Here is a 21,150-nt window from a genome sequence, read left to right as displayed (position 1 = left end):
AAAATAGTTGCGATAAATTCGTGGAATCGATTAAATGGTCCGCCTGACCAAATATTTGGCTATGCAAATATTTAGCTACTATTCAATTCGGTGGCGGCCAAAATGAATGTGGATGGTCTTTTGTTTGCTTTCGAGTGGGCTGGGTGTTTTTGGATGGACTCATGTTTGCTGGTACCAATAATTAAAATATTTGTTCTGGCCCTGCGCTTGCAATCGCTACTATTTACTTAGTATTAATGGCCGATAACAAAACATTGTCGCTTTAATGTGCGATTACTTTGGCAATTTGCAGGCAAATCAAGCGTGCAAAACACCCGAAAATTTACGGGCTATGCGGCAAAAATGTGGTGGCCACAATAATTTATGCGAATTTTTGTTCATGGCCAGCGAAGCGTACAAGTATTTGCTGCATATTCACGCAGATAAATTGATCAGCATAGCAGATCAAACGAGAGATACGAATTTATTATATCTACACTGTTGTATCTTTGAATTCTATTCTTGTGGGCGTCAATGAAATTTGTTTGAATATAAATGATATTAGGTGTTAGCAAAGTATTTAATGATACGTAATTTACTTTTGTTTGGCAATTGGAAATATCAAAACAAGAGAATGCTCTTCCTATAAGAAATCCAATTTGCACTGCTTGGGCAAATTGCATAGTTCTTCTATGGATCAGCATAATTATTTTATAAGGAAATACTTAAGCTCACCTGTTATGATCCAGAGTTCGCGCAGGCAGTCCTCCCGGCTCTTGGCAATGGCAGCGGACTTGCTGATGTCCTGCGGCGCCTCCAGCAGCGGGAAGAGGAGCCCGCCCAGCACGGAGTAGCCGATGACCAGGAGCACCAGGCCGGGCGTGGAGAACAGCAGCTTGAGCAAGTGGCCGCAGCAGCGCCGTAAGCTGCCGCGCGGCTTGGCGGTCAGCGAGGCGGTGGTCTTGGCGCCCACCTCCGATCCACATCCCGGACCACCAGCTCCTCGGAGGCCCCCGAAATCGGCGGGATCCGTCTCGTCGTCGATGGAGCAGCCCAACTGAGCCGGCTGCGGCTGCTTAATCGCCTTAATCGCCTGCTCAACGTCGGACATGATCGCTCAGTGTTCAATGGCATTTAGTGGCCACCTGCTGCTCCTCGACTTCCGTTTTCGTTTTCGTTTCCGCTTGCAGCATGCACTTCCGGTTCCGCTGGCAGCACAGCTCGTGATTCATGGCTCGCACAGCCCTTTGGCTTACTAATTGCAACAGCGATTTCTCATCACCCGCAATGCCGCTTTGTTCCGCCCATATATACCCTGTACCACCCTATATCGCCCCTATATCTTTGTCCCCTGTCAGTCTGTCTGTCTGTCGTCTGTCGGCTGTCTTTCTATCCGCTTGTTGCCTTCAGCTGGCGTATTATGTTTTAAGCTGTCGTTGACTCGTTTTTGCTGCTTTTGCTTTTGATTTTGCCTTTGCTGATGATGTTGCTGCTGCTGCTGCTGCTGCTGCTTCTGCTGCTGATGTCGCTGACGTGGCATTTACCATTGTTCCTGGTCTATGCACTCCATGGACGCCTCCTTCCCCGGCCGCTTGTACTTTTAAAGTTGTTGTGCCAGTTTATTCCCCTCCGTTTCGCAGTGCTGCACGCCTGTAATTGAAAACATTTGTATGCTGTAGTCGGCAGTCATATTGTTGCAATTGTTGCAGCTGCCTGGCTGCCTGGCTGCCTCCGTTGAAGTGCACTTGGTAGTAGGTTAAGCGCACACAAAGTGAATACGTACTAAATTCGCCACTTCACTTAATCTAATTAGGAGCTCTTTAAGGCCGGGCCATTCGACTGGTCAGTGGAAAGTGGGAAGTGAACAAAATGGCAGACCAGTGAAATGTTTATGTTTATTCAACGCTTATTATGATTGGCTTAAAACAATAACTATAAGTTGGCCGTGCAGCAGACGCTACTGCGATAATAAATGAGTGGCGATTAAATTAATATTTTTTATGGCAGTGAAATAAAATAAGTGATTGCATGCACTTAATAACTTAATTGTGTTGTGGTTATATTTCAATAGTTAAAAAGCTGAATCAACTCTCCGAGGTCAATGCTGTTTTAATCAAATAGTGACAAATTATTTTCCCATTAATACCATTAATCCATTTGAATATCGATTCTCAGGTCTGGTTGGAGCCCCGATTAAGTCCGCCCACAACGAATATATTAGCGGATACCATCGATTAAGCCCATAAAAATGATAACAATGTTTAAGTCCATATAAGCAGTGCCTAATACAAATTGAATGTGCGCCTGGCATTGGAGCCGATATAGACTGGCAAATTGAAATCTGTCTGCCAGCTGCGGATTACATATACTCGCACTGTATGAGACCTCCAGCCTTCACACATCAAAGTCTTTAATCGTAATGGAGCTGACTTTGTGGGCGGCTGGATAATGCGAGCGGGATACTCAGACATTGAACCAATTAAAGCCGAAGGGGGAAGTCGGCGATTAGTTATTGAAGCTTCCTGGGAAAACGGGGCAACACGCAACATTTAATGACGTGGTTGGATGCCGAGGAGGGCAGCCCGGGAGGAAAACATTTATTCTCTTGTAGCCGCCCTTTTGTGTAGAAGAATAGGCGTCTTCGTCTTCGTCTTCGTCTTCGTCGGGCACACGCAATTTACTTAATTGGAAAATAAAATAAGCCAACAAGAGCGACTGGGATTGGGTTTTCGGCATTCGGTTTAGGGTTTTCTGCTGGAGCTGGAACTGGGCCAAAACGGACTGCTTGGTTGCCGAAACAATGGCCACTCGAGCTGCTTTTTTATGGCTAGCGCGCATAATTCAATTCGGCCAACAACAGGGCGTATGAGCAACAAAGGACCAAGGCGCTGGCTAATGCAAAATTAATGTCAATCCAGGACCAATGCCCTCTTGATTGTGACCAAACGTTTGAACTGCGACGGCGACACGCACACATCTAAGCGCACGAAGGACTTCGAAGAGGGAAAAAGGCCAAAAGGCACGGAGCAAAATGTCTGGCGGAAGTTATCCCTTTTAGCCAGATTGAAATCAGCTTACAGTCGCTGCTTAATTGAAATGTTTGCGTTTCACTTTAATTAAAGCGTTTTCAGCCGCCCAGCAGCTGACAAAACCCTTTTCAGCCGAAAGGATATTCCGTCATCATTTCTGTATTTCATAGGCTTTCATTCATTCGTCGCTCTCCATTCGCACGTCATTTCATGAAGTCGCCTGCCAAAGTTTTAATAGTTAAGTGCGGCTGCAGCCCAGGATAACGTGGCCAAAAGACTCGCCTTCATTTCCATTCATTTCGTCAGTCGCAGACTTGGCTGCCGAGCCACGCCACCCTGCTATGCATTATTTATTATTATTATTATTATTTTTATTTTTAAATGCAATGACAAGCAACGCAGTTTAATTACAATTTTCACTCATCAAATGCAGCAGCCGCAGCGGAGAAAGAAAGCAGCAAGGATGAGCGGAAGCGAAGGACATCGGGGAACATCCCAGGAAAATGGCGCTAATGGCGCCAACATTTCTCATTCTCATCCGCCCTCTTAGCCAGCTTTTCCCACTTGGGGAACCAGGACAGCTTGCCTGTTTTTAAATCCAATTTCGCTTTATAATTTTATAACGCGCCAGCCAACCCCCCGCCGTCTTCCCCCGTCACCCATCTCCAGCGAAATCCTCGCCAGATCCCTTTCCTCACTGGCCATTTCCGATTTAATTGCATTGCTGACATTTAGCACCCCGCACTGCAAACCCACAAAAAAGGACATGATAGTGGAAAAGGACATCGCAGTAGATGAGTAAAGGGGCAGGAGGAGTGCAAAGTTGATTTTTGATTCGAACCTTATTTGCATGTTGGTTTGTTAATTGAAGTCGAACAGCATCGTCATCGTCAGTTAACAATTAACAATTCTCATTGTTTTGTGGATAACTTTTGTAAGTTTTATTAACGTGAACAAAATTCTGGTTCCTATTTATACACAGGCGTAATTTTGCTTATAAAAAAATATTTTAATATATGAAGTAACAATTTTTAATAAACTTATTTTTATCCAAATATGCTTTGTTCGACTGACTTTTAATTTATGTATGTCAAATAAAAATGATATGTGTCATCTATTGGTCTGGTTTGCTACTGTAGTCATAAATATTCGTTTATAGCCCGCCTAAAGGTGTAGAATATGTGTAAAATATTAAATAAATTAGAAATAAATGAAAAAAACGCCACAACAGTTGTTGACGAGGACAGAATTATTTAAAGGCAGAGCAATAAAATTGCTCAGCCAAGTGCCTATAATGAAAACTAAATGCTCCAAGATTAGTGGTTGTCCGGAGGAGTGGGACTCCGATAAGGGGATTTTCCGGCGTGTTTTCCACGCCTTTGAAGCCGTAAAACCACTGAAGCGTGCTCTGAACTTTTAGCACATTAGCCAAGAGAGTGCGGATTATAGTTGGTTTTATGGCCAGAGGTGCGAAACAAAAAGCGAGCAGTAGATAAACAGATACAGGCTGGGGATATACGGATATGGGGACTCTGCCGGGCAGACACGGGAAATTCATACGATTATGATTATGCAATTGGGAGCGGGGAACACTTGAGCGGCGCTCGTAATTCATATTGCGTTCAGAACAAAAGGGGCCAACAAATAAAAGTGGCCCCAAAGAAAGCGCCTGGCAAGTGCAGGCCAACGGACATTAGGTGCAGCAGGATGCAGGATATAATGACCATGTTAATGCCCGGCACAAAAGTGCACTGAAAGGAAATGAGCAAGATAAGTAACGAGCCCGAAAATTCACCCTTAGTCCCCGGCTGCAAACTTTTGCGAGCCAACAAGGAAAACTCCTGGAAAACTAGTGGCTGGATTTCCCTCTCTCCACTCGATTCCTTGGCCGTTCCTCATTAAACGCACTCAAGTCGCTCGCAACAATCTTAATTATGTTGTAAAGTCTTTTGGCCAGGAGGGCCTGGAAAAACAGCCCTCGGTGGGGCGGGGCTTTTCAGCTGGCCAGGAAAAACTTTGGCCGCGCTGATTAGTTTTTCGAGTGCCTGCAGTGCAAGTCGGCCAGTCAAGCGTTTCCACTCAGTCTGTCATCTAGTCAGTCGGGCATCAGTGGCAGTACTCCGTAGAAAGTTTGCCGAGCGGCGTGGCAAAACAACAAAAACTCATTAAAAACTGCACAAATGCAACGTTTGGCCCATAAATACACGGCAGCGCCCTTGGAGAACGGGCTGAAGTGGAGTCAAGTCAAGCGGGAAAATGCAAAACTGCCCTGCAAATGCACAATAATTAGAAGCAAATTTAAAAGTCGTTTGGCTGCTAATGAAGGCTTCCTTTGTGCCCGGAAAACTCAATGGTTAGCGCCGCCAGCAGCTAACAGCCGCAGCAGCAGAGATGTTGACGGCTAATGGCCAAAATTAGTTCAATCAATGCCCTTAAACATTATAATTGCAATTTCCAGTGAATAGCATCAAAGTTGCATTAAAGTAAAATGTTGGCCGAGTGTGGAGCAAACTGTGATTATTTTGATGTAAACTAAATAAGTGTTGTGTAGCCCCAAGTGACTAAAAGGGTATGAAAATATTGCATAAATTGTACTGGGTTTGAACTGAACTCCACAATTATCGAGCTGACAAGGGATAGTTGATTGTGTTTTAAGATTGGCCAAAGGGCAGCTTCTGATGCCATTCACAGGTTTTTTAATCAGGACCCGCAGCGGAGTTGAGCCAGACAGCTGCTGGCTGTAGTTCAAGTTAAACTCGTTAACTTTCATAATTAAATTGTTAAACATCAGTGGGCTTTAATTGACAGTCGTCGAAGGGGCGAAAGAAGGACATCGTCCTTTGGCCAGCTCAGCGAAATTCCTTAAGTGCCAATTTAGTGGCAATTTGCTTTTGTCTTAACACTTTTCGGGGTGGGGATCAGACTCGGCTAGGTTGGTTCGGATCGCTTGTAGTACAACACAATTTAATGTTAATTAAGCAAAACGTTGCCAATGGCAGTTGGTAGTCGCTTGGAGCTGAAATGGCCCATTGGACCTTTGCCTCTTCCACTATCTGCCATTCAGACAGTCTGTGAATGTGTAAACAAATGTTTGCACAGTTGGCCTAATTGACTTTGCCGAGTTAAGGCAAAAAGTTTTCTACTCACTCTCCGTCGCCCGCGAGCGAGATAAAAAGAACGAAATTAAATCAAATAAAATCGAATTGTTAGCCAATTGAACGGGGTATAAGACCCAAAAAAACACAAAAAATACTGCGCAAAATCGGAAAATGGCAAGGGCATGCATAAAATGCATGCGAAAGGTTGCCAGCGGAAATTTGCATAAATGCCCCGTGGCACGTAGTCGGCTATGATGTTTCCGCCCTTTGGCCCCCAGCAACTAACGGCATCACGTCTATATATCTGCATATAGCTATATACAGTGTGTGGAGTCCGATAATGCCATTTTGAGTGCACTTTATGCGCACTTTGTCTCAGGGTCTCGCTGTCATTAAAAACATTCCGGGCTCGCAGCTAATCCGCTGATATATATGAACTGTCGTTACGATTTGCCTGGATGTGCAGGGAGCTATTAAAACATATAGATAGTTGCCAGTGCCGCAAAATCGGAAAAGGCATAGCCGCAGGCCTAAACACCCACTAACCGACCGCCGAGCCTTTTAATTGAGCCAACTAACGCAGACATGTGCCCAATTTAAGCGGCAAGTGCTCTGCATGAGTGTGTTGATGCCACCGAATGCAATAATAGTTCCAACAACTCAAATGGCTTAAAACTGGTCTACACAGACCAGGGATTTGGGCTATCAACAAGGCCATCAGGGTTTTTGGGCTCATGGAACATCGTGTATTGCAGCTTCATCGACTGCGGAGTTTGGAATGCCAGATTAGCAGCAAAAAGCAGCAGTGGCCAGTACCTACAACCGAATTTAAGTCAGCTAAATCTCAGACTAAAGGATTATTAAACTTAAATGCCTAAATTTACTAAGGCAGGAACGTTGAATCACTAGAGGTATTTAAAGCATTACATTGATATTCTTTTCATTTTCCAAAGGCAATCCTCCTGAACGAATGCAAGCCATTCATTGACAAGGGCACTGCTAAAATCAATTTAATTTCTTTCACAATCCCATCCGCGTGCTAATAATGTGTTGGCTGGTGTAACTCCAGGAATTTCTATCCATCCAACCGACGCCCCCTAAATTCCCTCACACCCTTTTGGCCATTGTAATTGCTTTGTTTTGCTTACTAATTGTTTGTGGCCAGAACGCCAAATTAACTCGGTCACGTGGCTGGAAGGAGGTGGTGGCCGGGTGGCGGACTCCTTGAGCCACCTCCAAGCCGCAGGCGTCGATGAGCGTTATTGATGACATTTTCGCTTCGGTGTTTGGTATTAATTTGATGCACGAGTGGTCCTGCTATCAGCCAGTGATTGAGTGCTAATGGAGCAAACGTGGCGTGGAATGAAAGAAATCAGTTGAATCGACTCTGGGACGTCGCATCGGCAAGGTCCTTCCTGGGGAGGCTGGGTAATAACATGCAGCCCAAGTGACCTCAATGCTCCCCTGCTGACCAGCCAGAGCAAACGAAATGCGTTTCAATGCGTTTCTGGGGGCGGTGCCCATATTTGCTGAGGGTGGCTGTCTGCATGGGCGGTTGGGTGGCAGCCCACAGATGCACACACCGAGATATGCACACTAAACACACCGCACACACCTCGTTCGCACCAACACACAGATTGCGGAGCAAGTGTGTCATGGACATGGCGAGGTTGGATGGTTGGATGGCTTGTTTGCGGGCCGAAAGGGGCGCAGATTTGCTTTGGATGAGAAGACAACACGTGTTCCGACGACGATGACGATAATAATGATGGCAGGGATGCCATAGATGGCTGACTGGGATTGCTTTCACCGTCGAAGCTGTAAAAAAGACGCACACTAAAATGGCGATCCGAAGGACAAACAAACATGGCATGCCGATACCAGCACACACAACCATAAGCCCAAATGCCCAACCACAGGACCACACTCGCATTTGGCGTGCTTCAAAAACTCGGGCGCACGCACTTATGCAAGATGGCAATTATGATATAACACACCGGTCACAGCTGGAAATGGGCCCAGATTGCTGAATGGAGCTGCACGGCATTGTCCGCGCTCCGCCATGAATGCCACCCAATGGCCCAGAGCCTCCAAGTCCGGCTGGAAAGCCAAGAGCATAGCTGATGATCTGCCGAAGGTCGCTCAGGATTGGCATTTCATAAAATGTGCAAGGCACTGGAGACCTAAAAGATTATCTACAGCACTGGAAGGTCAACTGGACATTGAAAAAACATTAGAAACCAAAAGTACACTTTCATCAAACTACCCATACGATAAGTATTTAAAGGAACTATGTAACTGCCCAACTAATAAGTTTGATAATCTTAGTTTAAGCAAAAGAGGACAAGCTGTAAGCCTTGGATTAAAATCATTCTGTAAGCAATACCCCCTGCAATTAATTGAATATTTCGGAAAAAATAATTTCGCATTCGCACTGTGCCGTGTAATGAGCCACCAAAGGCAGGAGCAAACTCACTTCCGTTGGCCAACAATCGATTAGAGGCCTTCAGCTCATTATCCTCGCTGTCAGTTTCAGGGGAATAGAAGAGGCTCCGCATGCCGGAAATCGGATCGGCCCAGCCAATTGGGGCTTGAACTTGGGTCGCCCGCCGGACAGCGGAGCTGACCCCAATCCGTGTTGCTGTCTCCTGCAAGTCGGCGAGTCGCCAATGCAGCTTGTACTGCTGTCCGTGCGGCTTGAACGCTGCCAAACTGTCAAAGCGTTAATTGAGTTTGACACTAATGAGCGTGCAATCGCTGCATAATTGATTTATAAATGCCAGGCCATCAGCCACGCCCCCGTTGGCTGCAGTTGCAACTGGGGACGCCCCAGTTTATGAGATTGTTGCAAATTTGCGCTAATTGGGCCAGACAAACACACAATGGAGGGCTTGACTTTTGGCTAACGAAGAATTAGCATTTTAGTGGCATACACTCGGAAATTGAAGGGGACGAACGGAAAAATATGTGGGAAAATGTAGGCCGAGCATCGACCCAGACCGCTCCTCTCGTTTTCCTCGGCAAGGAAAAGCATCTGGGATCCCGGGATCCCGGGCACTGGGGTTCATTTCAGGACTTGCCAAAAGCACTAATTCCACACAATTCGTAATTAATTTGAATTAATTATGTGCCACTTTCCACATGCAGCCATAGCAAACATGCCGACAACGCCTCCCGCAAACATCACGTGTGGGTGGTGGGTGGTGGGCGTTGGGCGTTGGGTGGGTGGTGTTACTGGGCGTGGCTGTCGGTGGGTCTCGGCATATTTTTAGACTCAACTCCGGCCGCAAATCTGCCGCAGAAGCGGAAGGATGTGGGCGAGAGTGGGCGGGGCGGCTTGTTTGCCGGCTGCCTGTTCCTCATTTATCTTCTCTGTTTTCATTGCCTACTTTCGGGCGAAACTCGAAGCCAGTTGGTGGAGCAGCCTTAAGCATTGAGATGAACGGAAGTCTGGCGGATTTCACGCACAAGAACTCCTTCATCTGAGCAGGCCTCTTGCTGGAGGAATATGTTCCAAATACTTGCAAGTATTCAAAAACTCCATTAACATTCTACAAATTAACCATGAAAATCCTAGGCACAACGAAGGATGATGGAAGGACCGTGGAATCGGCCGCAGAATCATCTACAAGGAAGCATAAAAGTATGCAACAATATAATATGAAAATTAAGAAAACGTATTTTGTTCAATGCATACTCTCAGGCACTTATATGGCATCGAATTACCCGTCATTCAAGCTTTTCGCTTAATTAGTTAAAAGCGTATGTTTCAGCCAAATTAATTTACGTTGTACGTGTATTTTATATACACACTATTTGCCGCGATGCAATGTAATTGTTTAAATTTCGGCTGAACTTGAATGACACGTTGAAAAATTGAATTCGTCTACTACCTAATTCTGGACATTTATGAAGCGCCGACGCAACTCCCCGAGCAGCCGAAGAATAATTGCGGCAATTTATTAGTAGAATCTCTTTAATGTCACATCAAGCGTCCCAATGGGTTGGGGATGTCATATAGAACTCCCGATCGGGGCGATGTCTCACGTAAGCCGTAATCTCGCAAGCATCAAGCCAAGGACTTTAGCACTTAAGACAAATTCAAACAAAAACACACGCATACACAAAGCCAGCTAGACATAATCACTGGGGCCCACGTGCTAGGCAAATTAATTTGGATTCCGTCGGTGAATTTGGCCCAAACGGAAGAGCAGTGAGTGGGGGAAACCTCAAAAATATCTCTGCTACTCAGACAATACAATGAGATGGTGAGTTTTTCTAGGGACGAGCGTTGACAGAAGAAATTTAACGCTTGAAATGCCAAACACAAAAATATTTTGACATTCAAAGCACAGATCCTAATACACACATGAATATGTACACAGACTTGTTGTGTCCTTGGTCGAATGTACGTTCCCTGTTCTGTTGGCGTGGCAAATTTTCCATGAAAATTGCATGAATTGCAGATTTTTGTTGCCCCGTCCTTTTTCCATACGCACGAAATGCGCTCCGGGTGGAAACTGGGACTTGGACTGGGTCTGGTACTGGGACTTTCAACCGACATTTACCCGGAGTCAAGTTGCGTGTGCCGTAGACATTTTTATGGCATGCAGCGAACTGCCAGATGGCAGCTGCCGCTTGGCACTTGCCGCAAAATAGGGAAAATGCTTTACAATATAATAGAATTTGCCAGAAACGTGACTTTAACAAGCTCTTAGACATGTAAATACATAAACTCGCATATGCACTGGCTGTCAAACGCCAGCGAGCAGAAATGACTTAATATGCTGCAACGCTGATATGTGGACAATGTGGCGTATGCGTGATATGCAGCCCAAGAGTGTGAGGAAGAAAGTGCGGGAATGCAGAAACGCAGGAATGCAGCACTGCAGCAATGGAGAAATGGAGAAATGCAGCGACCACAGCTCAATTAGTTTTTCCTTTTTGGCAAGGGGCCGGCACACAGGACGTATGATTAATGTGGTTTCTATTCAAATGGCTGCGCCCGAAAGTATGCTACAACGGAGTGCCGGACACTTGTGGCATTTCATGTGGCAACATCAAGATTACAAGCAATTTTCGTGCTCGGCTGCTGGAATGCTGCCAACCTGCTAAACCCTTTATGCAACCGATTCTCGACTGTGGTCCTGCCAACAAATTGCGGCATTTCCCGATCACCAGATAGCAACTAAATTGCATTGCGTTCCAATTACTTTGCTGGGCCAGGTAATCCGGCTAATTGCCAGCCCGATGCAAACTCGATGCAAAACTTGCAGCTTAGATTCAATTAGAATGCCAGTTCGGTCCAGTAGTTCGGTCTACTGTAGTTTTAATTAAGTAAACACGGCATAAGGATCAAATCGAGTTGGGCCCGAATCACACCTGCAGGCGACATCAATTTTTCATCTCTCCCGACTGCATAAATCAACGTGCCAGCCTGCCACGTGCCGCATGGCATATGCCGCCAAAACAACTGCCATTGTGGCAGCCACGTTAACCTGGCTCATTGTCTCCGCGACATTTGCTGTCCTTTGTTTTTAATGTCCTACAGTCGAAGGCAGTAAAATATACTGCCAACTCGTCGCGACTCCTGCACTTCCACTACCAAAGACAATTGCGTGACGTTGGGCATTATGGCCACGGCTTGGATTTGACTTTTGGCCAGGAGAACGTTGTTTGGGATGTCACAGCTACTTGGCTATTTGCTTGGACGAGATTTATGCCCTGCGAGCGCTTGATAAATGACTGGGAAAATTTGTAACTCAACTCGAACGCTAGAAATGCTGAAAATACTCGAAATGCTCGTTGGCCATAAATTCACAGTTCGCTGGTGCTGTGTCATTTTCCCTGCTGCTCTGTGGCTCTCTGGCTCTGTGGCTCATTAAAATGCCAAATTAGCCCAGCAAATTAGCGAAATTCTACACAATTCCTGTAATTGTAATTGTCGTGAATTCAGTCCGGCCAAACAGACCAAATTAAATGTAGTGGCCAACTGGACAGGCTAAGAAACCCGAAGCGCGGAGACAGAATTAAATTCCAGCCAGTGTGTTTCATGAACACAAAAAAACACAAATAAATCACAAAGAGAGCAACAATTAAAGTGGCAATCAGGCGCAGACAAACGCAACTTACAGAACTCATTAGCTTTTATTAATCGAATCAACTGCATATCCAGCATTCCGAACATTGATGCTAAGTCCCTTATCCAAGCAATTACCGACGGACCAATTAAAAAGCCACAAGGACACATGCAAAACGGATAATCGCATCGAAATTCATCCATAAACATACACAGTAAGCCGTCAACGTGCGTGCATTAAAAATTAATTACATTTTAAATGGCAAAAAGATTTAATTTTCGCCGTGGGACTGCCCGCCTATACCATCGCTATACCATCGCTCTTAATTGAAAAATAAAATAGATGTCATTGCTGTAATTCATTTGGGATGGAATGCGATTTAGGGCCACTATTGCCAATTTCCCAGCACTTGGCCAGCATCGTTGAGATTTTAATTGAATTGTTGGGATCAATACGCCCACGCACCAAAGTTGCTCGCATGGAAATTGTGTAAATTTGTTGCGGTCAATTTTGCGTGTTAATGCCAGTAAAAACCGAAAATTGCTCGCCACTGCCATCTTCCCGTCTCTTTCGGTGGTGCTCGCCCCCTCTCTTTCTAAATTCAAGCCGCAGTTGGTAAACGAACCGCAGCAACCAAGTGTCGAAAATTTGCATCCAATTAAAATGTTTGCTCTAACACATGAGCTTTTACTTTCATGGCCAAAATGCAGTGGGGCGTTCGTTTCTATGCCGCCGACCAAAAACTTCAATTAGGTTGTAACTCTGTGTGAGCATAATAATTCTGCTTTCTTATCAAAGCCAGGTCCACATTTGGCGAACATTTCTCGGAAATATTGACCACTTCTTTAGGGAATATCAATTCTCAGAAAAAAAGTTATATTTTTCGGTAAATCTATCTAAAAATCTATCTATCTATTGTACTGTTGACTTGGAGCTTAACATAGATCTCGGTCCTTCCACACAGTGATTGCATCTTAATCAGTAGAAACGGTCAAATATACACAGCCAAATGTGGTCATGATAAGAATAGTTATAGTTATGATACCGATACCTATATGGGTACTATGGGCCAAGAACATTCCAAATCCAACCATCAAATTGGATCTTATCGAGAAACTAATTTCTTGCTGGAGGTAACCAAAGGGACAACCAATATGTACATATACGAGTATAAACCTTCAAATTGCCTAGCAGTCCAATAAATATCTGTTATCCGTTTGGGTCTTGTAATCACTGATAACACACACTACTTCCACTTTTCATTCAGAAAACTTAATCTACAAATTCGGTGAAAATGCATCGCAAAATAATAACTTTTTAGACAATTTAAGGAGACAGTTTATAGACAACAATTTTAATTAACTGAATTTTCGCATAACTAGATAGAATGCTGAAGTCGAGTTCGCCGACTATCAGATACCCATTACCCAAAAAAATAGTGAAATTAAAAAAATTAAAATGTGGGCGTGACAGTTTTGGACGGCCGTAAGCGTTACGGGTATAAAAACGATGTGCGCAAATTCTTAGCTAACTATTGGTAGACATGTAATAAGCGATAATAAAACAGCAAAAACACAAGTATTAAACATGCTACAACAGTTACTTTTGGTAACTAAATATTTACAATATAACTAAAACATGGATTATGTCACTGACTCTTCAAAAAAAACACTGCAAAGCACGTTTGCACAGAAAAATACTTCGAACAAAAGTGCTACGCGCATACGGACCCATAATAGCTTAATTTTCATAATTTCACTTACCTTAGCATATGTCAAGTATCATGGACAGCTCCCCAAAAACACCTCCTAACTTGTTTTGGTTTTTTTTGTATTTTCTCGGCGTTTTCGAGTTGTTTCTTTGTTTGTTTTTTATTCCAAATACGAACGCCAGAAGCGCCGCTGGGCGAAAAGAGTTGCTCAGTGAGGTTTTGACGTTCGCGGTGAGCGGTTCGCTTGGATACTTAAGCGGATCTCAGATAATCAGCAGGCAGAGTGACTGCAAAATAGATGGAAAATCAAGTTTGAATAAAACAAAATTACGTTTTTACGCGCGACAGTGATTTTTGAAGGGGAAAATTGAGCCGAAAATGCTACAGTTTCTAGGCCACCTGAGAACTCAATTCTGAACACGAGATAAAACCGGCAGAAAGTGGAGCAAAAGTAATAAAATAGGTTTGCAAAGCCTACTTTTTTCTGTGTTGACTCAAGGAATCCCAAAGATAAATACCCGAAATGAGTGTATCGTAAAAGTCGCGTGCTTGCAGTACAAACAACATAATATGATCTAGCGAAATAAGAAGTATCCATAAATCTGGTGACGTACGCCTATGCGAAACTTACCCGAAATATTTACAATGGCTAAAAAGTGATGTGTAGGTGAAGGTTTCTGCATTCCCCGTGCTTTTCGCTTCGTCGCGAGACCCCTAAATGCGCTGTATCTTTATGGACACCCTAAAGATTCTAATTGCATGTCTGCAAACTATACGATTCGCGTTTGGCAGATAAGTGGGGTTGTGAGGGAAAAAGATACTTTTGCCAGAGAGCACCGCGCGGCATAACTACATTAAATTTGGAATTCGTATCACCAAGTCACACTTTTTTATGCATTTAATTAAAGTCCGATGGCAGAAGTCAAAGTGTTTAGAGAAAGAGCTGTCAGCGCCACAAAAGCGCCTCGGGTGCAATTAAATAATTGGCTCTTGCCAATATAAAATAATAAAAACCCATTTAGAACGTGTGGCGCTATTGGGCCATATCGCACCACCAAGCCAGCAAAGCAACAAAGAACTCCCACAAAAAATAACAAAAAAACGGGGTAACGTGCTATCGAGTTTTCGCGCTTTGTTTTGCTTCGTTTATTTGGGCCAAGTTAGCGGGTAATTGCAGCCTACTCGTCACTATTGACTTTTTGGAATGCCATGTTGCAGGCTTACTTTCCATTGTTGCAACGAGAACAATCGGCGACGCAGCTGCGCATGCGCAACACCTAAAACGAGGCACAATCTAGAGTCATCCAAAGGGTAAACAAGTCGGGGACTCAACTGAAAAGACTGAAGTCGGATTGTAATTACAATTCGGACTGCCTGGAATTCCCGATATCTTATCTGACTCAGCAGTCTCTCCAAAAGCATTTGGCTTCTAAATTAGGTTTTCCTGTGAGTCATAGAGTATCCAATCAATAGCACATAAAAACTGTAAATGCTTGTTAACTGGTTTCTGCGACAACAAGGCCAACGTCAGCTGGTTTTTAATCAGGAAGAGGATAGCCCAAGTGCCTTAATTGTGTTGCACTATCGAAATCAGTGACTGACTGGGCTAAAAGCCTTATGGCGCAGTTCTGACTTCAGCAAGCTTTCTTTGAAGGAAAGTTTGGCAAAACTTAAGACAAACTCAGCCTGAGAAATGCCTCCATAAGCGGCAATAAATCAATCTGAGATCCGATATGTCGGGAAAGTGGCCGTCCCGCATCGGAGACAAATGAGCAAGCGAGAAGCACAGCGGTGGTGTTATGAATGGGACCCAAATGGCAAAGAGCCAAACGCTTGGAGACCTTTCCCTGAAACTGGAAACTGGTTTCGCCCTGAGGCTTGCCAGCCAAATTGCCAGCGTTTTGGCCCGCTGCAGTTACCAGTTCGATGCAGATTTGGCTGCAGCAAGGCGGCGACTGCAGCGCCGCCTCTCCATTGTTATGTGTTATGTAATGCGAAGTCGTCTAAGTCAGTGGGTCAGTGACTTGCCAGCTTTTGCCAGCTTTTGTTAGCTTGTCTCAGTCTTTGTCTTTCCCGATGTGGTTATCGCTGTCTTTGTCCCACTGGGCCGGTAAGCGATCGTGATTGGTGTCCGCCAATGGCCGTAAATGGTAACCTTAAGTGGGGGCAGTTTAAGTTGAAGGTTAGTGTAACCACATTTCTGATTGATTTGCAGCTGCAACATGGAAACCACAATCAATAACAATAACAATGCGAACGGGTACCTGAACCAGGCGTATGTGGGTTCACTGGATGCCTCAAACATCTCCATACCAGGCGCATACAAGCCGAATGAGTCCTCCAACGGCAAGAAGCCGCCCTCCGAAGGATCGGGCTCAGCTCCGCCGCCAGGACCTGGCGACAACCAGCCTGGAGTGGAAGCTGGCCAGCCGGACAAGCAGCGCGAGAGCTGGAACAACGACATCGAGTTCCTCATGTCCTGCATCGCACTCAGCGTGGGCCTGGGCAATGTGTGGAGGTTCCCCTTCACCGCTCTGGAAAACGGCGGTGGAGCCTTCGTGATACCCTACCTGATCGTCCTGATTCTGGTGGGGAAACCCGTGTACTACTTGGAAATGCTGCTCGGCCAGTTCTCGAGCCGCGGCAGTGTAAAAGTCTACGACTTTTCGCCCATCATGAGAGGTGCGTGGACTAGTTCGCACTAAGCTAAACTAACTAAATCACTCTTCAATCTGATACTAATGACACATAACTGACATCAAAAACAAGTTTGCGCCTAATTAAAATGATGCCGTTGTGCGGGTTAACTTGTTGGTTTTCAAACTAGTTATTTTCTTTAAAGTAACCACAGTATGGTAAAGATGCTGTAATCATTGCTAGCTTATAGTATTGCACTGCTTACGTAACATTCAAATAAGATAGTTATAATCACATACATGGTAATACTATTAGGATTTTATGTTGAAGAGTAACTTTGAGCTGAGAGGCTAGAGTCACTGCTCCAGCTTAATTTACATCCATTTACGAATCCGAAATCAATATCTCAATATCTCCCAATCCAGGCATCGGATATGGACAGGTCCTGGCCACGGGCATCGTTACCACCTACTACGCCACATTAATGGCGCTCACCCTGCGCTACTTCGTGGACTCCTTCTACCCGACCTTGCCGTGGAGCCACTGCCGCGAGGAGTGGGGCACCGAGTGCCTGGACTCGGGACCGCAGGAGGCCAGCAGAACCAGCAGCTTGGCGGGGTCCGGAGTGCGAACCACCTCGGCGGAGTTCTATTTCACGTGAGTGGAGCAGGATGCCAGCAGGTGGGCAGGATGCGTGACTCATTCATTCTCCCGCAGGAACATCATTCTGCGCGAGAAGGCGAGCATCGATGATGGCATCGGATATCCCAGCTGGAGTCTGGCGCTGGCACTGGCAGCGGCCTGGATCATCATCGCAGGGATTACGTTCAAGGGCGTGAAGAGCTCGGGCAAGGCCTCCTACTTCCTGGCCCTCTTTCCCTACGTGGTGATGCTGGTGCTCCTGGTGAGGGCGCTCTCCTTGCCGGGCGCCTTCGACGGCGTCCTGTACTTCCTGCGTCCCCAGTGGCACAAGCTGCTGGAACCGCAGGTCTGGTACGCCGCCGTCACCCAGGTGTTCTTCTCACTGGCCATCTGCTTCGGGAACATCATCATGTACGCCTCGTACAACCGCTTCGGCCACAACATTTACAGGTGAGTGGAGATGTCCGGTCCGGAGCTATTTTTTTTTACTATGCAAGAGTTCCTGCTACTCAGGGATGCCAATATTGTGACCACGCTGGATACCTTCACCTCCCTCCTGTCCGGTGTGATTATCTTTGGCATTCTGGGCAACCTGGCGTACGAGAACAACACCAGCGACATCGCCAGTGTGGTCAATGGTGGTCCGGGCCTGGCTTTCATATCCTACCCGGACGCCATTGCCAAGTTTAAGTGGCTGCCGCAGCTGTTCTCCGTGCTGTTCTTCCTCATGCTCTTCGTCCTGGGCATCGGCAGCAATGTGGGCATGGCCTCCTGCCTGTCCACCGTGATCAAGGATCAGTTCGGGCACCTGAAGAACTGGACTGTGGTGGTTGGCATAGCCATCGTAGGGTACTTTCTGGGCCTCATGTACATCACACCGGGCGGCCAGTTCCTGCTCAACCTGGTCGACTACTTTGGAGTCACTTTTGTGGCCCTGGTGCTGGCCATCTTCGAGCTGGTGGCCATTGCCTGGATCTACGGGGTGAAGCGACTCTGCCGGGACGTGGAGTTCATGATTGGCATCAAGACCTCACTCTACTACCGCATCTGCTGGGCGGTCGTCACTCCGCTGCTAATGCTCACCATTCTCATCTACACCTTGGTTCTCTACGAGCCCCTCAAGTACAAGGATTACACCTACCAAGCGGGTGTTTACGGTAAGCAGGGGCATTGACCCCGCCCTCGGATATCCTGGCTAATAAAATCGTTAATCTTTCAGTTTTCGGTTGGTGCCTCAGTGCCTTCGGCGTGGGTCAGGTGCTCTTCTGGGCCATTCCCGCCGTGCGGAAGCAGCCGGCGCACTTGGGTCTCTGGGCCCGCATCCGCAAGGCCTTTGAGCCACTGCCCGACTGGGGACCCACCGACCCGCAGACCCTCAAGCGGTACCAACTGTTCGTCCAGGAGGGCAACGCCAATGCCCTCTTCCGGCGCAGCAGTATCTGGCACAAAATCTATGACAATATCTTCGGTTAGCATTGAATTAGCAATAAAACTATATACCATTTAATGCCGCCGACTCCGTCGCTTTACGAGGTCACGGGCTCTGCTGCGACTACAGCACAACCCTTTTATAATAAAAATCAGTCCCTGCCCCGGGCTTAAGTGCCAAATTAAATGGCAGTTGGAGTCGCCCTGGGGCGATCATAAGACCTACATGCGAAATATACTCAGATATGACATGGCTCGTAAGTGAGGGGCCCTAAAGAGAGTGGAGTGGACAAAAACTTATTAGCCCAAAACTTATTACAAGTGTGTAATTTCTCCAAATATTTGATTGTGACTTGTGAGCTTAGAAACAAATTTATGGTTTTAGAAGTTAATTCCGTAAAAGCTTCCACCGCACAAAACCCATTCGAATTATGTAGAGAAAAGCGCATTTTTTCCCACTATCGATTTTATGCCAAATTGTAAACTTTCCACCGAGCTTCCTGTATCTCAAGAGTACTTTTTTGTGTCATCCTGGCATCTCTGGTGAGTGCTGGCAACTGGCGGAACTATAAAAGACAAGACAATTGCAGCCGGAGGCACTGGCTCCACCCATTTCAGCCCCCCGTCGCAACCCTCGTGTGCGTGTGGCATACTCGCACTGATTATGCCATAAAGGGTGGAAAGTTCTGATTTTATGATTGAAAGAAAAGTTCCTCGAAATGTGTGTGCTGGGAGGCACTTCGCGTGGCATGGAGCGCAAAGTATTAAAGTAATTTGTAGAGGCAAACAAGGGGATTCACTGGCTGCCTGCTGTGCGGATGAGCAGAATGTTGCCAAATGACAAGTATTTGAAGGCCGTACCTATAATCGTAGAAACAATAAATTAAGCAGTGGATCGTAATATATACAGATACACGAGTATATCCGGAACACCTACGGCTGCCACCTTGATGAAGATGAAGAAGTCTGGTGGCCAGGACATTGGGCGCTTTGTCCTGTTGGCAGCTGGGTGTGCGTAATTGCACTGATAAAACGCATTTAAGCGGCATAAAGAGCCTCTCACTTACGCTGTCATGAACACACGGCGTATGCGCAACGCCCGAGCGGAAAGCCAATGCATTTCGAGTTATTTGTCAAGCCATTGTGTCATGTTAATGCGTTTTTAATGGCCAAACTGGCACACTGGCACACTGGCTCACTGGCACACGGCTTTGTGCTTTTCGCTCAAGTGGTTGGCCAAGAGGGTCTGTCCATCCACCATCCACCATCCAACTTAATTTCATTGTTTTCCAGGACAAGTCAAACATAAAGAGACATTATGGCCGCGTCAACGGTTCGTATGCGTAATGGAAATTTATATAACAGAATGGCGGAGTGCGGAGTGCGCAGTTCCATCGTTCGAATGCCACAGCAACCATTATTGAGTGTAAGCGGAATTAATTTGTGTATAAACGAGCCACTGATTTTGCACAAAAAGCACTGTGAATTGCTTTTTAAAATATTGCTGTTGAGACAGCAACCAATAAAAGCGTTGATTTATGGGGACGAACATATAAATAAAATATACACAAATAAAATTCCTCACGTTCCAAAGAAGACATCCTAATGAAAACTACATTGAAATGAATTTAAAATCATTTTACAATCCACTGTGGGATTTCGCAAACGCAGTCACTTGGTTTTCGTTGCATATGAAAGGAACTCAAGTCTGAGATTTCTCCTGGTTCGCTGCAAATTTTGTTTTAAGGAGGATAAATTATAAATGAGCTAGTAAAAGTTTAAAGCTTAGTAAAGCTGAGCATTTACGGCTAAGCTAGAACCCCTGCCAAAGCCGGATTGAAAGCAAATATTTGGCTTTATTATAATTTACGTTTGTTATTGCAGGGATGCGATGATTTATGGCCACATAATGCCATAATGGCAACGCAAAATCATAGCCAAGCGGTTCATTGCACGAATATGGGCGAAATCACAACAATGCGGAACAAGGCGGAAGCCCAAAAGGTGGCCAAAATATAAATCAGCCAGCTGAAGTTGAGCGGCAGACGGCAAACAGAAAATGACAGCCCAGGTACACGGCGTTTACCTTTCACGCACATTTCCCCAAAGTAATCAACGCACTGGCCGCAGACAAAGGCTCGGATTCCCTGATTCCCCGATTCCCCGATTCCCGGACTCCCGGCCTCCTGGCCCGTTTGGCCACCGATAGGTTCCACCGCGGCGTGGGACGCCAGTTGCCACTGGTCGGATGCGGAGCGCTTCCAGGAATGGCTGCGATTTAATGGGCCAACAGCGGGGAGACTGCTACTTAGGCGCACATTAACTTTTGGCCTTTTGTTGGCCAGGAACGCTTTGTCTGCCGAGCCCGCGACCCTCTTTTATCTTGAGGCAATGACTTGACTAGACACAGCTGCTATTATTTCCCTTTGTTTATTTTGGCGTGCCCAAATTGTAAATTATTTAAATAAATTAGACTACATTCTTTGGCAGCCCAAACAGATTGCCAGTGATTTGGCCTGAGTGCCATTTAGCTGGATTTGTTTTGC

The 21,150-nt window shown here is 45.8% G+C and overlaps 2 protein-coding genes across 4 annotated transcripts in view; one reads left to right on the top strand and one right to left on the bottom strand.

Moving 5' to 3' along the window:
* Positions 1–14,184, bottom strand: part of LOC6543158 (AF4/FMR2 family member 4) — a 28,122-nt gene extending 13,938 nt beyond the window's left edge. Inside the window, exons 1-2 of the mRNA XM_026979157.1 lie at positions 13,950–14,184; positions 715–1,629 (exon numbers count right to left, since the gene is read on the bottom strand). Of these exons, the coding sequence (XP_026834958.1) occupies positions 715–1,090 (376 nt within the window). The 5' untranslated portion in view covers positions 1,091–1,629; positions 13,950–14,184. The remainder of the gene's footprint in view (positions 1–714; positions 1,630–13,949) is intronic.
* Positions 14,106–18,683, top strand: LOC6541913 (sodium-dependent nutrient amino acid transporter 1). 3 transcript variants are annotated; one of them, XM_001969119.3, is made up of 6 exons: positions 14,106–14,348; positions 16,113–16,579; positions 16,960–17,191; positions 17,252–17,626; positions 17,690–18,333; positions 18,396–18,683. In XM_001969119.3, exons 2-6 carry the CDS (start codon positions 16,120–16,122, stop codon positions 18,647–18,649), a joined length of 1,965 nt encoding a protein of 654 aa, XP_001969155.1. In that variant the 5' UTR covers positions 14,106–14,348; positions 16,113–16,119; the 3' UTR covers positions 18,650–18,683. The 3 variants fall into 3 exon arrangements, with proteins under 3 accessions (XP_001969155.1, XP_026834960.1, XP_026834959.1); XM_026979159.1 differs by having other exon boundaries at positions 14,174–14,360; XM_026979158.1 differs by lacking the exon at positions 14,106–14,348 and adding an exon at positions 14,359–14,560.
* The last annotated feature ends 2,467 nt before the right edge of the window (positions 18,684–21,150 follow it).

The sequence above is a fragment of the Drosophila erecta genome, unplaced genomic scaffold (assembly GCF_003286155.1).
Source record: "Drosophila erecta strain 14021-0224.00,06,07 unplaced genomic scaffold, DereRS2 tig00000055-arrow-pilon, whole genome shotgun sequence".
Classification (NCBI taxonomy): domain Eukaryota; kingdom Metazoa; phylum Arthropoda; class Insecta; order Diptera; family Drosophilidae; genus Drosophila; species Drosophila erecta.
The sequence above is the reverse complement of the archived record's forward strand: the minus strand, read 5'-3'. Positions and strand labels throughout refer to the sequence as shown.